General features: G+C 38.8%; 1 protein-coding gene across 2 annotated transcripts in view; it reads left to right on the forward strand.

The window, feature by feature from the left end:
- The first annotated feature begins 2,216 nt into the window (after positions 1-2,216).
- Positions 2,217-17,579, forward strand: part of LOC110997131 (division abnormally delayed protein) — an 87,495-nt gene continuing 72,132 nt past the window's right edge. For both annotated transcript variants that reach the window (XM_022265122.2, XM_022265123.2), the window contains exon 1: positions 2,217-2,474. In XM_022265122.2, coding sequence (XP_022120814.2) covers positions 2,345-2,474 — 130 coding nt within the window. In that variant the 5' untranslated portion in view covers positions 2,217-2,344. The remainder of the gene's footprint in view (positions 2,475-17,579) is intronic.

Consider the following 17,579-nt stretch of genomic DNA (forward strand, 5'->3'; position numbering starts at 1 on the left):
AGGAGGGCTCGCCTTAGGGGTGGTCCTCTCCGTTATGGCGGGTGTTGGCGCTGGCGCCTGGGAAGGCGCCGCAGGTGCCGCTTTGGTTGGTAGAGGCGGGAAGGCCTCTGACGTGAGCTGGGGAGGGCCCTCCGTTGCCGGGGGCTTGACCCAGGGGCTATTTTCGGGCTGCGGGGCCGGCACGTAAGTGGGCTTTGCTCCCAGGCCACGGCGGGCCGCGTCACGCCCCGCCGCGCGCCTAGACGCCGGCTTATGCGCCTTGGGGGCTCGAGGACAACCGCGATAATTCGCTGGGTGCCCCCGTTGCCCGCAAAGCACGCACGCCGGCGGCTCGGCGCACGGAAGTGTGCGCTTGCAGTCCGCGGTGCCATGGTCGCCTAAGCACTTAACGCAACGCGCCCTGGCGAAACAGTTACGGGCTGCGTGCCCGTAGAGTTGACAGCGATGACACTGTCGTGTAAATGAATGTTTGAGGGGAGTTTCGACCCTCAGTCCGGAGAGCTTGCAACACTCTCTGAGACCGAATATCTTTTTCCCGCTCGGAGTGAGATCTAGCACTACGAGTACCATATCGTACTCTTCCTTGGTAGTGCGTTGGAGCATTCTAAATACCTCCCTAACGGGGTACCCTTGCTCAACTAAGTCGGTTTGGACTATCCCGGAGTCTATTTCCTTCGGAATGCCCTTGACAACTACCCTGAGGACGCGCTCCTCGGGTAGGGGGAAAGTATGTCCTCCGATACCTTCAGAGCGAAGGTGGGAGGTTAAAAAGCGGTGGTGATCCGACGAAAACACCTGTACGCATAAATTATCCCGCAGCGTACGGGCTTTGTAATTTATCGACTTAGTGTCGAGGAGCTTAGAGAGGGCGGGCCATACACCCTTGTCCCTAATGTAAACGGGCGGCGGTGTTTTAATACGGTCCGCGGGAGCGGACGGCGCGGGTTTTCCCGATAAAAGGGAGCTAAGATCCCTCTTAGGAGGGCTTGAGGGCTGAGTTGGCCTCTTGGCCGGAGGACCGCCCTTAGCCGAGCGCTTTTTCTTGCGCCCTACCGTTTCGAAGCCGTCTGACTCGTTCGACGACGTTTCGTTTAATGATTCCGCCCGGGCGGATTGAGTCGACATGCGCGACGACGGCCGTGATTGGCTTATTAGCTCATCGCTTACGCTTTCCGCACGGAGCGGTGAGCGCGAGCGCGAGCGAGACCCTGATTGGTCCGTGCGCGAGGTGGTACCGCAATCATCGATGCGCGTGCGAGAACCGGATTGGTCGATAATTAATCGCGATGCCTTCGCGGAGGCATTATTATTATTCACCTTACGCGGCGGCGGTGACGGCGAACGCGGCGAGTCAGCGACAACGGACTCATTAAAGGCCCGAATAACGTCTGGATAACGTTTGTTTAAGAAGAGCATTAAACTGCTCATGTCAGGTGGGTCCTCGGACGCCATTCTGAAGGCGGGAAGCCAACAGTTTGACGACGAGTGTGTACCTAAGCCTACTGGTAGTGAGTACCTAAGCTAGTGATTTGCCCTAACGTGTATGCGTCTCCGCTGGTGATAGCGGAGGTGTGGTTTGTCACCGACCTAACCAGCCCGTAGGAGTTTGGGTAAATAGAGCCCCTACGGATGTGACAGGACCCGTCCAACAGTGGACCTGTTTTTAGCCGGTTGCTAGGAAAGTAGTTGGAGTACCTACTCCCTATCGCGTGCCTACTAAGAGGCCCGGCCGCCAACAGGACTTGGAGGAAGCGGAGGGGCTGTTACGCGCCTTGAAAAAGGCACGGTGATTGCACCCCGGACAAAACACTCCCGCACAAGGCGTTAACCGACAGATAACCGTTTGGCACCGTTAGGTGGCTATCTGAGCGGCCGCAGGTAAACCCGCGATCATAAATTGCAGCCTTCAAAGCCCGTTGTCCACCGAAGGCGCGAAGCGACCAATGAGAGCGCAGCAGGCGGCAAAGGCAGCAGTCGGAGAGCGCGTGCGCACTGTACACAGTGGCAAGCGGCGATGACTCACACGGAGCGAGCGAGAGAGCACTGGAGCAGACGTCCGCACGGGACGACGGTCGGTTGCAGAGTTGTGTACACAATGTCAAATCCCAAAGAAATGTTCAAGCGAAAGGCGAGCGTAGACGCTGCGCTGTTTCGCTAATTCCCCAGACAGGCGCGGCAGTACTCCGTTGGCAACGCGGTTGGTTCGCGGTCGTTAGCGTCAGGCCAGTCGTGAGTCGTCGTCAGTCGGGTAATGCGCTCTGATACGGGAGCTCGTGCCGCTATTGTAATCGTGTGTGTTGTGTAAATAAAACTTGTGTGATTCTTGCAAACGTCCCGTTTTGCAATGCGGTGTGCGGTGCTGGTGTGTCTTGCGGCTTGGTCGTGCTGGGGCAGTGTCACCGCAGCCCCTGCGTCTTGCCTCGAACACTTCTTCGTCAAACACAACGTAACAGCTGATGACAGCCAACAGCCAGGTGCGATTTTGCTACACCGTAGCACCTATTATTTACTATATAAAAATATATATAATATCTATATAAGTGTAGTGATAAATAAATAGTTCATGCCGGTCATCTTATCGCATCTACTCTCGCTGACTGTCGTCAAGAGATGTTTCCATTAATTGAATATATTTACCTTGGAACATTTAATGGTTTTAATTGATAACAATATGAAATAAATACAAGGCTTATAAATTAGGTTCTGAAAAGCTTTTTCGCTAAAGTTATTTTGTTAAAGCGCTTTTTACCTTTGATGACTTTTAATATGAGAATTTTCTGCTTCAATTTTTATTATATTACATATATAGATCGCTTGAAAGCGATAAGGCCGCCAGTTGCTCTACTTTTCATTTAATTTTGATAAGTTTTTATATTGTAATGTAACAAAGTGTTAATAAATAAATAAATATATACAATTTGCTTAAAACGTTGTGTATAAAGAAAAATGGTTCCTCTGCCCACTTTGAATATTCAGAGATGCGTCTAAGGGTAAAATTCAGTCGAAGCTTTATATATATATAAACATGCCCTACGTAAAAACGTTTTTATTTAACACCTAGAGCTTACCACCAATTAACAAATTGGTTCTCAAGATACATTAAGAAAAAATGCTGGCTTTGATGCGACAAGAACTTACATGCAAACATAAGATTATTGAAGAGAAAAAAATTATAAAGGAAAAGTGGTTTTTAGCTTGTATGAGTGATAGTTCGCACTAAATACTAGCTGTTGCACATTCGGCCATCAATTGAATATTATTATTTATAATATCAATGACAAGACGAAACTTGCTGCCGCTCGTCAATTACTTTGATCCTGTACAATTGTTTGATGTCGGTTTATTGCGAAACGTGAGCCGTCATTGTTATGATGTAATCCTATACAGAATAAATACATGAACAATCTAATAGTTAGGCGAACGACGACCGCATGAAGCTACATTGCGGCGACCGCTGGACTCCAATTATACTGAAGCACGTTCTTAATAATGAAGTCATTGCCAAGTATTGCAATTCATTCATAAATGATATAGAAAATATGCACTGTCTATCGTGCAAATCAATAATTGGAAGGAAAATGTTAGTGAATCTAATCGTCGTCATTGATTTTCTTCAAGTTCTGTTAAGGAGATCGTTAGATTTCATCATCGTTCATCATCGGACGTCGAGGTGATACGGGTGGAATTTCGTATTCTGCCTCGACGTCCGCCGTTCCACAACTGCGCGTTTTTCCAGGCAGTTTTTGCCGCGCACCACCACTTTGTGGAACCAGCTGCCCACTGAAGTATTTCCGAACCAATTCGACTTAGGGTCCTTCAGAAAAGAGCTTACCAATTCTTAAAAGGCCGGCAACGCACTTGCGAGCCCTCTAGCATCGAGAGTGTCCATGGGTGGCGGTATCAGTTAACATCAGGTGAGCCTCCGGCCCGTTTGCCCCCTGTTCTATAAAAAAAAAAGATTATAGCAGATAATAATAATACTTCGCAAATAGCGACGTATATATAAATCCTTTTTATATAAAAGTACTACTTATCAAATCTTTTCAATTACAGATGATGTAGTAAAAATTTCCGATCGGACTGTGTAGACTATTTTGTATATAGATATTGCGTGTTGCTCTATTAAACAGCCCTGATATAATGAGTGTTGAACACGTTGTATTATGTACATTGCACTTTGCAATGGGGTGCATAGTTTGCATTACATAACGTGTCAGCACTGAACAGTCCGCTTGGCGCTAGAGCCGCACTCTCACATGGACAGTGATTAGTCATTTTCAATCAAACGCAATTTCCATTGGACGTTTTATTCCTTTAAAATAATGTTGTATAAATGAGTATTTAAAACGCCAATATGATTCACGTTAAGTAGAACAATAGACATATTCGAAGTTCTTCATAGCGATGTCTGACGTAGCCAAGTGCTTGCCTGTGGTCGATAGAATTGTAATAAGAGTGTAATGACACATGCAAATAAAACACGATAAGTCAGCAACGGCCGTCCTAGGCTGGCCGTGAACTTTGGCTGCGTTTATGAACGGAGTAGTGTATACCCGAGCAACAACACGAGAAACGTTTTAACAGCTCATTGTGGAATATCGAATCAATTTTTGATCGTAAACGGCGTGGAGGCTCGCTTTATCAAAATGAGAGGCGGGGGCGGGCGGGGGCGGGCGGTTGAATGGCGGATGGAGGCTTTGTTGGCATTCCTCGGCTCGCGCCTGGGAACCGGCCTACCCTCCGCGCGCGCTTCGCCCCGGCGCATTCCTGCTCTCTCACTTTCATTGTTCCCGTCGGCGCGGGAGGTCGCCGCTCTCAATAAAGGAACCAGTCCTCGACTCCCGACACGTCCGTTATTAGCACTCAGTGGCGAATTCTATTCTAAAAGATGCAAGTGCCCTTTTACATCAAGATCATTATCATCAGATAATGCAAGCAATACACGCAAATCTTTTCAAAGATTACTTATACGAATTTAAAACGTAGTCCTGCCTGTTTTTAAATAAAAATAAAATAAATGACAAGATGACGATTTAAACAAACACACAAATATCTGTCTGCCCGTTTTGCAGTTACATACATTATTATTCGCAGATGAACTCTACAAATCATCGCTTATCAGAAATGTGACCAATTGTTGCAGTATTTTGTTTATTGTAAATCTTAATATGTACATATTTGAATATAGCAATCGAAAACTTTATATTTTCTTTTTGTAAGGACCCCCGAATGACATTTGAGTAAAACGAGGCAATTCGCTTCGAGACACTGGCAATTTCAATTCAATTGAAATTGGCTGACGTCAGCGTCAATTGGATAAGTGGGTTTTATTTAATAAGCACGCTATGACTTTTTAAGGTAAACAAAAATATGATCTGTTATTCAAATTTGAGTTAACACAACGTACACTTATAAACGCCAATTAAGAAATAATAAATGCTTCTAATTTTAAGGACGTAGAACGGAGGAGAAGAACTGGTAATAAACTCTCCGCCACTCTTTATAATCGCCAAGTTTTTTGTTTTGCTTAACGTTTGTTTGTTTTGAAAGAGATGGTAGTCCGTTTAAATAGAACAGTGACAATTCTACTCCGGTTTTAGATAGGTCCCCAAGTTATAGGGACCACACGTAAAAATAAAAACATATGTCCCTGTATAAAAGTATCATATGCAGATATATTATAGTATTCAAGTAAGAATATATGTTTACGAATTATACAATATTTTCCATTTACTATTTGTTTAAAAAAAATGAAAGGAATAAAAAAAAAATGTTAAGGCTCTAGTAATTAGTGACATCCGGTCCCCACATTCGATGTCCCTTTGCTATATGATGAGCAACTTTGTTAAAAATTTATTGATCACCGAAGCTATCTTTGTGTTACACATGTCGTTTTTAGGACAGGCGAATATTTCTTATAAGAATTGTATACTTAACGCTTTGGTTTGAGCAAAACCTGAAAACTTCATAAGAAAATACTAGTTTGATTAGTTAGCTTTGAGGTTGAAGAAAACAATATTACATGTAGAATACATATTGTTTTCCGTTGCTTAATACAATTTCCATATACAAGTATTATGACAGTTATCACAAAAATGCAAGAGCGATTAGCGGCCCATTATCGCTGGTCGCAATCAAAGTCTCGAGGTGTCTTCATTGAGGAGAACCACTCGTTTTTATGTTCGGAATGTGCGTACCTGGCCAAAGGGGCAGGTACCAAGGCGGCAGTTTTCAAACTATCGCTAGGTGGTATTGTTGTCTATAAGAGTTGAACGGCTGTTTGTTTTTGCGGATTACGTGACGAAAATTCACTCCATTGTTGCATTATTTGCCTTTTGTGCCTCGAAAATTGTTTTAAAAGTCAGGTAGTGAGTTTAAAGTGCCCTCGTGGCGACCCGGTTCACATACTGTTGAATGGCCCAAATGAAGAGAATACTTCGTTAGCGGGTTGCCAGCGTAAAATGGAAACCATTTCCAACAATTTCAGCCGCACCTAAAGTTATTCGGTGAAGCGTCTTTTAATAATCAAAGCCAATTTAACCTATTTCACCAGTGTTTGGTTTTTTATTATCTCATCGGTTTAATGATTTACTTACGTTCTGTCATAAAAGACTAAACTGATAAAGCCAATCACTTTCTGGTGGTATTAAATAGACAGGGTGTGCCCCAATCCCAATTTGGCTGCAGGAAGTAGTACGTTCTTAAACAAAGAACTGGGAATAACTAAAAAACAAAAACTATACTGCTATTAGACACTATACATTAAAAACTTACTCACGAGGATAGTTCTCAAATCAAATCAAATCAAAAATCATTTATTCATATAGGTAACATAATGTACACTTATGAACGTCAAAATATTATTAATATTCGGATAATATTCGGAGGAATATTAGTTAATATTCGGATCCAACGTCAAGTCTGTGCTGCTTTATGGGTGTGAAACGTGGAAGGTCACCAAAGACATCTCGCACCGACTCCAAGTCTTCGTCAACCGCTGTCTTCGCCATATTCTGGGTATCTACTGGCCTGAAAAAATCTCCAACGAGCAACTTTGGGAGCGCTGCCGAGAAACCCCGATCAGTCAGCAGATCAAGAGGCGCAAGTGGAATTGGATAGGCCATACACTTCGAAGGGATCCCAGTCATATTCCCAAACAGGCGCTTGATTGGAACCCGCAAGGAAAGCGAAGGCGTGGCCGTCCCAAACAAACCTGGCGCCGTACAGTAGCGGACGAGGTAAAGAGAGCTGGTAGGACTTGGAGCGAGGTGAAACACGAGGCGCAAGACCGAACGGGATGGAGGCTCGCTGTGGACGCCCTCTGCCCCACCTAGGGGTTATAGGACATAAAGATGAACGTCAAAAAAAAAAAGAAATATACATTAAATGAATCTAATTGTACATTTACTGCCAGTTCTCAAATCAAGGGCGTAGAACGGAAGAGAAGAATCAGGTGAGCCTCCTGCCAGTTTGTTTAAATATGTTTAAATATATATATTCTATAAAAAAATAAAAAAAATAAACATGATGTATGATGTAGGGTTCAAACTTAAATAAGTCACACATCTGACAACTGGGTTCCACCGTTATTTCATAATAAAGTTTCAGTATCACAAATTATGTCTAATTAATGTGCGACATGTCAGGAAGACTTCTGTCCTTATATTATGGCCATACCATGCCATCTAATTTAGTGTTAACTAAATTTAAAGCTACTTATAATATTTTCTATTTAATGTGCATGGTATTGAACCGGAAATATTAAACAACTAACATTGCACCGGAAATGGTTTAAATTATTTTAAATGTTTATTAGCAATGTAAGATGCCAAGACTCCCCTAAACACTGCCATGTAAGCCTTATATACAAATTCAATATATTTACTCGATTTAATAGTTTGTTACTTTGTGTGAAAGTTCAATTTACAATGGACGAATTTTAAGTCTCGGTTACCCCTGGGTTGTTTAAGGAGTATTGACTCATTTAGTGCGTTCAAAAACATTTGAATTTAAATATTAGGGGACCTCAGCTAATTAGTTCCAGTTCCTTTACTTATTACATTAATACGATACGGCTTCTTCTCTTGTTCTTATTTCAATTACTTTGAATAAAACTGAGGAAGAAGGCGGCACACGAATGCCGAATAGAAACGAATTAATAACTTTAACTATTAATTAATTAATAAATGTTGCGAATACTTAAATGATCCTAATCCTTGGGATTGATTTGCTCCAGTTCAAACAATTTGTATTAAAAACTTTTGATTGAAAAGAGTGGCGGAAAGTTTCTTGCCAGTTCTTCTTGCCCACTCTACGCCTCATAAGTGTACTTATTTACCTAGATGAATAAACATATTTTGTTGTTGTTGTTCTTGTTGTTATTGCTGTTTAAACAGCAATTGAACCCTGTACTTCCATGTGCAGTGCGTTACTGGGCTTCCAATTGCTACAAATTATCGCAGTTTAGCAATGTTCCTTATTGAAAAATTAAAGGAACTTTAAATGAAATAATAGATACGTGTCTCGAATTAATTAACAGATAAGAGGCCAAGCTAATTATTCGAGCAATCCACTGTCCCTTGTAAACCTAGAAACAGAGATCAAAGATCACAGGAATTATACACGACACAATTAGGAAACGACTGGAATTTATTATGCTTAGTATTGATAGTTGTTTTAATACAAACCTTCACGACCATGTTCTGGCTAATACATATTCGCTGCTTCCACATCTAACAGCTCAGTGAGTCAGTCTTTGGTTTTGTGATGCTTGGTCGGGCCATCGTTTTAATTATCGTGCGAGTGTTACGTAATCAGATTTAATGCAATTTATCCTTCCCTCCCCTTCCACTACTCAGCAAAAGTAAGCAAAACCCTCAAAAATAATAGTACATAAACATAATAATGTAGGAATTCACAAAATGTATTTCGTTTTCAGCAATGTGTGGGTAATATGTGTTAAAAAGTAAATAATAACTGTTGGCGTAATCAGCAAATATGAAAATCAAAAAGCCCCTTTCTCCCTATTGTGCTTATTTAATATTTGAACGGCCCCTTTGCCTGTTTCTGGTTATAAGATTCCATGGGTTTATTCAATTTGTTTAGCAGCCGGTACACTCACACGACCAAATGTCAAGATACACCTATTGACAACTGCTTCCACCAACGCAGCATCGTCATTGATAATTCTGACGTCCCTATTTGGGCAGTGGTGGTAGGTTATCAACAGTTTCATACCACAGGTCCGTAGTTAGTTCAACCGCCTTTTCCGCCAATTTCACAATTTACCAATGACATTAAAATAATAATTGGTGTAGCATTTTTAACCACTCGAAATATTTTATTATTGCGTGACAAAAAAGGAAGAGGAAGCAAAAGTTTGGCTTATTCTATTTTAATTGTTCTTTCCACATATCCATGAATTATTTGTCAGTAAAATCGTAAGGAAATGCTTCGTTCTTAATACAGGAAGTTGCAGCTTCGTTTACCGTACTGGCCATTGCCCACCGACTGTAACTAAAAAGCTGTTCGTCACCGTCGACTGCGCAAACGCACTTTTATTCCAGGGGTCTTATTCAAAGATCAATCAAAGGTTGAGACGCCAAGTCTACTATTTGTTACATAAATTCTTATCCATTCTGCTCACATGCCAAAATCTATAATGAAACTGATTTCAAATGCCTGTCAAGATTAAGATAAGATTATTAAAGTAAATTATTACATCTCCCCTCCATAAATACTTGGTTAACTACGGTTCGAGGGAAGTAAATCAAAATTGCAAACAAAACATAAAGGTCGGTTTCGCTATCACTATTGGAATTTCCAGAGTGTGAGTGCTCATTGCTTTGATTCACACAATTTTCCTAGTTCAGGCCTGAGTTTCTTCGTGATCATTTGTTTTTCTCACAGTCAAGTATGTGATTAGACCTCTGTACCTAAACACGCCATTGATTAATTGGGTTAGGCATGCTGAATTCCTCTAAAGATGTTTTCGTTCATCGCATACGCGTCTGTTAAATCCGCACATAGATAGAAAGTCCATTGGTGCACAGCCGGGGTTCGAACCTATGACCTCAGTGATGACAGTCGAACTCTGAATCTACTAGGCCTTTCTATTTATCCTTATCCGCTTCGAATAACATCTGTAATTATATATTGACAAGTGTTTGCATAATTCTGCATGCAAATGGCTTAACGGCTAATTATAGCATTCATCGGGTCTCTTGTTAATATTATCAAAAAGATAAAACAATACACGGATAACTCGGTCGGCGAAAGATACGTTGGCCAAAAAAGGCGACACACAAAATACAAGACAGCTGACACGCATAAACAGTGACAAGATTATTACAAAAAAGCAAGTTTGTGGTTTATATATGAATAAGTATGCGAATGAGAAAAGTTTTCTTGCGTATTTCAGAGAATACATTTGATCCAATGGATGACCTCATAAGAGATGAAGCCTTCATATTCGCTATAAAGGTAAAGAAATGCTTCAAGAAATCTCAGGTCACGATTTAGTTTTCAGACTTCATTCTCTCCCTGGGGAATATGAGAGACTTCGTATTCGTGCCAGGGACAGTTTCAATATTAATAAAAAGGTTATAAGAGATAAACTACGGATATTACTTTGATTGTCAGTTATACTTCTTTGATTACTACACTGAAGTTAATCGTATATTTTAGACGAATGCTTGCTTCTATTTGACCATGCCTCCTGCTGATAGAGGACAAATCTTTGTTTTTAATTTATTATTCATTAACGATGCATAACTAAGATGTCATGCGGAACGTGGTGTAATAGTTGCAGCTTATTACGAAAAACTTGATGATTAAAGACTGGCGGAGAGTTTATTGCCTGTTCTCCTCTTCCGTTATACGCCTATGATTTGGGAACTGGCAGTAAATGTAAAATTAGAAGCATTACATAAGTGTACATTACCTAAACGACTGCATGATTTTGATTTCTCTCCGAGGCATTCAGGGCTTTTTATTTTAATATAAACTTGTGTATTAACTGCCAGCCAACCGTTCTTTGTGTGTGTTTAAAATTGTTTAAAATTTTACAAATTTTACTATTTTAAACCTTATCCTTTTCCTATTATTTTATTAATTAATCCTATTATTTATTATTATATTAATATTATATCTCAGTCCTTATAGCTTTGTGATTAAATATGTGACAAAGTCAGGGGACTGTTTCCACCTGAGTACCAGAGTGTAAAGGGCTTCACGGGTCGCGTTACGATGTGGCTGAGTCATGAGTCAATCGACTCTTGGGTAATTAGTGCGGTTTGCGGTTACCTGCCCTGAGTAATACCTTAACTGCATGTTATTTAAATAAATCAATGTTTACATTGCACATTGTACAACGCATTTACTACTTTCCTAGAACAAATTACATTCACATTAAATCAAATCAAATCAAAAATAATTTATTCATATAGGTAACATAATGTACACTTATGAACGAAAAAAATGTGAGCCGTCACGGGACTTTTTTTGCCAGATAACGATGACTATTTATTGAATAAAAAATTATTTTCATTAAATATTTTTAATGTGAAATTTACTACTGCATATAGACTGTATATAGGTATATAATATGTAACTACTTTTGCATGCATTTGTCGCGCTCCTAAACAAGACTGCTATGGTTACAATTAATACAAACCACAGCGGTTTTATAATGTAACATATTGTGATATATTATTATATTATTTTGTAATAATAATACCATCAAATAGCGCGGCGACGCGTCGCCACGGCATGCGTCGCCACGGCAGAAATCGGTTTACGTGCAGCTATAGATGTTTCACATCAAAAAAAAAAGAAATACATTAAATGATTCTAATTTTACATTTACTGCCAGTTATAGACTTTTTCGGTAGAACGGAAAAGAAGAACTGGCAATAAACTCTCCGCCACTCTTTTTATTCGCCAAGTTTTTTTTACACAATAAAAGGAAGTAAGGAGCTGCAACCATTACACCATGTTCCATATGACATATTGAGTAATAAAGAATAATAAAATAAATTAAAAGCAAAGATTTGTCCTCTATCAGAAGGAGGCATGGTGAAATGCTTGGGTCCGAGAAAGAAATTATAGCAAATTAGTCTTACGTAAAAAAAAAACGCGAAGCAGTGGGTGAGCTAAATATACTTAATGTGAGCCCGTGACGAATTATTGCAAACTAACAACTTGCACGTTTGGTGCTTTAATACTTTTCATAAAAATACTTTAGAGACTTTAATTTTCTATATCTCCAAAAAGGACGGATAATGGCGACGTGTCTCATTCGTACATATTAAGTTTATTAACAAAAATAATTCATTTTTGTAGTGAGAAATAAAGTTCTTTAACACATTGAATGCTTAAACTATGGATACAAAGTTGGAGCTAATATGTATATCATTATATTTATAAAAAAAACACATTTTTCGGATCCAAAATGGCAAATGGCAAAATCTCAGATTTGAGAGTCAGGCAATGGTTCAAAAAAATGAACGCAACATTCGCACGGATCCGAGTGAGCGGCACCGCTACTATGACCCAACTCCACTCGGATCCGAGAAAAGAGCTATTAATGTGCTAAACATTATTTATCTATCTCGTATACTTTGAAGTCAGAAAAATGTACGTCGCACGAATTTTGAATTCCCAGCGTGCTTTTGAAGGCCCCGGATGGAAATAATCTAATTCTAGCAAGTATATGTTAGAAGCTACTGTGTAGTTTTCACCTGTGATGTCTTGAGCAAACATTCAAAGTAGTCTCTATTTAGGAAATGAATTATCGCCACTGATCACTTAATTATCACGGCTTATCTTCAAGTACTCGCCGAGATACCGTCGAGAGGCAATTGCCTCGATTAGATTAAATCAATTCATCCGTGACAGTGAAATGGTTCACTTCCTGTCAAGTCCCGTGACGTCATACCTCGTTATATCAATGATCCTATGACCTATTGTACGTACCTTCCGGCAGAGGCAGGGGTTTATTGTCCAAAGTCATACCTTTTGCAGTGAGCGAAGAATAATGGAGCATTTATTTATAATTGCTTCAAAATTGAGTAATCCTTATTTAAAAGGCCGGTATCGCACTCGCGAGCCTTCTGGCATTTGAGAGGGTTTACGGTATCACTTAACATCAGGTGAGCCTCCTGTCCGTTTGCCCCTTTTAGATAAAAAAAAATTTAACACAGGTTTCATTTCACAAATCTTCGATTTGGAACTTATTTTTTGTGACACATTTATAATTTGGTATTTCTAATTTGAACTGTGTTCACAAAATGTAAATTTATATTAAATCTATTTGTTAATAAATAGATTTAAAATTCTGAAAACATATTATATCTACAACAAATGTTAGGTAGATATTAAAATATACCTATTCTGTTGGCGCTCACCCAATTACACTTGACATATCAAAGAAATGCACAGACCTTGACCCGGTTCGGGTCACGGGTCACCCGCGCTCCGCAAGGGTCCACAATAGCTCCAATTACATACAACAATAGGAACTTCACTGTAATGGAATACCCTTTTCAAACGTAATGTCTTTCTAGAGTTACTCTATTTCGGATTGAAAATACATGAGTTCACACGTAAGTGCACAAAAAGGCGTAAAAAAGTGAAATACACAAATGACGTTATTTCTTTTCCTGAGAGTTCTTAAAAACAAGGAAAGGTGTACTACAAATCTCGTTGCAAACAGATAGTCTGGTACCTAGTTGAACCCGAAATTCAATCAGGGTCTATTGTCTATTGGCTTGAGAGAGATAAATCTCGTATATTTGTGCAAATGTAATGAACAAATGTCAAATGATCCATGTCCTATAATATTTATAAGACATGCCGGTTGTTCACTATATTTCTACTACAACAGCAAGTCCTTGCGAAGAGTGGAAGAGGTCCTGTTTCTTGCTGTCGGGAACTTAAGATACGTTTAGGCAATAATTAAAAAAATGTACACAATATGCCAAAAATGAAACTTCTTTCTAAATTAATTATTACTAAGGTAACAGCCCCAATAGACGACCATGTATATGAACACTCCATGTATTTGTATATCTATATTCACACTGTATACGTGCTAATGATAATATAAATATATAAAAAAATCTGCGTTTTCTCGATCTCCCTTTCTCACTCTCTCTAAATCGGTCTCAATCGCTCTCTCCCTTTTCTTCGACAAAAACGCTGCACAGCTTCGTGACGTTTTAACCGTAAATATTTTCTAGCTAAATAAGTTTCACTTCAATTAGATATACTTACATCAGTCTAGTCTTTTGACATAGTACAAACAGAGTTTCTCTAAAAAATATTCATGAACTAATACCGTCGTAAAGACAATCGCGTCGGCCGTCTTGTAATTATTAAAAATTATCTTTTAATTAAATTCTTAGTTTATTTTTTAGATGTAGCAATTTTCAAAACCAACATGGCGGTGATCTAATTTAATTATTATTTGTACAACAAATTGAAAATTCATTTTCGTTTATCATTTGTTCAATTTTACATAAATACTTTATCCGATACATCTTTCATAAAATTGATATTATCCTCCATTTGTGGTATGTAAAGGTTGACTTTGGGAATGCATTTAGACAATCCAGTTTACTAAATACCCATAAAAAAGCTTATTATCACAAGGGATTAATACGTTATTAGAAATTATCTTTAATAATTATTAAATTGTTTCGTAATTCAAGTCGTAGCGACCGTAAGCAATTCAAGATACTTACCAAATTAAAGCTAAGAGTCTTAAAATGTAAGATAAAATCAATTAAAGAAGCGAACTTTAATTTATATTAAGCTGCTAAGTGGTACAAAGTACTGTAGCATTTTATCGCTCTTCATTGCAAATGTAAGATTGGCAATCCACCTTTAATGTACTTTTAATTTATACATTAAATTATTGAACGTGCAACGGACTTAATACATTATGAAAAGTAGTTTGCATTTGTTTGGGATGCCAGTTAGTATGGATACATAACAAATAGTATTTAACGAATAAAAAGAGTGACGGAGAGTTCATTGTCAGTTCTCTTCTATTCTACGCTCTTGATTTGAGAACTGGCAGTAAAATAAAATTAGAAGCATTTTATTTTTTTTACTTTCATAACTGTAAAATGTGTTACCTATATAAATAAATGATTTTCTGACTATGACTTTATAATATCGCTAAAACTCGAGAATGGCTAATAACGAATTTGAAAATGCTGTGGATGATCAGGGAAGGTTTTAACAAAAAACTGAAATAAAAATGCTAACAACGTCAAATAAATTTTTCGTAGCTGGGAAATACGTATATCTGTGTCTGTACCTATATTAACATGTCTTTTGCCTTTTTAGATGTACATAGTATCCACAGAGGTCAGATAAAAGTAATTGTATTTAGTTTTGACACAAATAATGTGTGTTCTAGAATTGTCTTTTGCTTACTCGCTCTAGTCTAAGAAAATTGATAGTCAATCCCATATTATATCTGAAATGCCGTATTTGCTACAATTCAAAATTATATCCTATATTTATCTAGATTTCAAATGAGTTACTTAATATTGTCGTGTTCATGACTTTCCAGGTTAATGTGCACTATTGATTCATAATAAATGTGTACTCCAATGCGCAAATTCGGTTGTTTTATTAGCGATTTGTAAAACTTTCGTGCGTTTAAACCTCGCGGGAATAAACGCAGTGCGGCTTTTACCTACCTCCACACGTAGTGAGCACTGAGCAGTACCGACTGGTACTGCTTACTTTTAACAAACCACGCAATAACTACGTAACTGAATACTTTTGACTTCTCAATGATATCCGTTATTCATGCTTATTCCTCAAATTTAAACTTTTTTTTTAATAGAACAGGGGGCAAACCGGCAGGAGGCTCACCTGATGTAAAGTGATACCGCCCATGGATACTCTCAATGCCAGAGGGCTCGCGCGTCGCCGGCCTTTTAAGAATTGGTACGCTCTTTTCTTGAAGGACCCTAAGTCGAATTGGTTCGGTAATACTTCAGTCGGCGGCAAAAACTTCCTTGCGCGCAGTTGTGAAACGGTGGACGTGAAACGTCGGATAAATTTAACATTAAGTTTAAATAATTATAAGTTTTACAATAATACATATCTTCAACCCGGTAAAAAATTGTTTTCTTTATCACTTACAAGTTAATTTTTAAAATAAGGAATTTCTTAGATATTTCAGATCTTCATTAGTCAGACAGTTTATTAAATGTTGTACCTAACACTATGGCCTATCTTCCAGGCCGCTAGTTACACGGCTAGGCTGTTAATTGAACGGCTATTTTAGATAGTTGACTGCGACATATACACTACTTAGTTGCACGCACTCCCACTTCGCTTTAAAATCTCTTTCGTACATTCTCGCACTCTTCAGGCTTGAACGACAACTAACCGAAGCAAATCACCGGTGAACCGGGCACATTACTCACCAGATAGTACCTTTGTTTTCCGTTTATTGTGTGCACTAACATATGTTTACAGCAAAGAGGTTTTAATGTTACATACACTGTTTGTTAATAATAATTACTTGAATGCGGTAGGTTGGGTGAACTTGTAATTTCTGCTGATTTCTGTCGTTCTGTTCTGTCTCTTGGGGTTTCAGATGGATTAATTTATAATAACAATATATTTATATTATATTGTTGACATAAATTAATATAACAAAAAACAATAACTAAATGTATTACTAAAAGGAGTTCCTTTAGGCAAGGTTCCGAAGATACTGGCAGCGTTCCCTCTTTGAATAGCTAGACTAAGTCTTTGTCCTAGATAGCTGCCAGCTCTTCGGCTTCCTGTGAAGTCGACTAACTTAAAGCCTTATAGCGCTAGGACCCCATGGACCAAGGGTCTCGACGCTGAATGGGGCACAATCATATTCATACCCCTGTATCTGTATGCTTTATATGTAATTATGTATATTGTAAGAAAATTCTGTCCTTAATCTGTAAAAAAGTCTTACTATTATATTATTATCAGGGACAATGTAATTCAATTCGAATTGAATAAATTGTTTGCATACACTATTTTTTATTTATAATTAATCATTCATTGATAAATGATCAGATAAAAAACGCCTAGGCAATTAGGCTTATTACAGAAATTCTCAATACAGAATTTGTCCGCGTCGTATGTTTTAAGATACAATAATTTGAAGGAACGCAGTCTTTATAACAACCGTTTTTATCTTATTTTATATCAAGCTTGCAAAAAAAACTTAATTCATAGATAATTTTCTATTCAGAGAACATAGATAAATAAATTAAAATAGCGTGGGCGGATGGCGCTTCCCATTCCCATCACCGGGGATCACCAGACATTCCTTACACGCTTAGCGATACAATTTCACACGACAATATGTTTAATAGACTTCTAATAAAATAAAATATTTGTTATAAAATAAGTATAGTTTGGTGATTTGCTTTTTAAAAAGAGTACCGAGAGTTTTCTACGCCGGCTTTTTCTCTCGGCCTACACCCTCTGTCTTCATGGCCGATGAGTAGGGATGCCTACAGGTTCAAATTTAATGACGTGGAATAAGTGATACCTAGATGATCTTA

This window comes from Pieris rapae, chromosome 23 (genome assembly GCF_905147795.1).
Source record: "Pieris rapae chromosome 23, ilPieRapa1.1, whole genome shotgun sequence".
Lineage (NCBI taxonomy): Eukaryota > Metazoa > Arthropoda > Insecta > Lepidoptera > Pieridae > Pieris > Pieris rapae.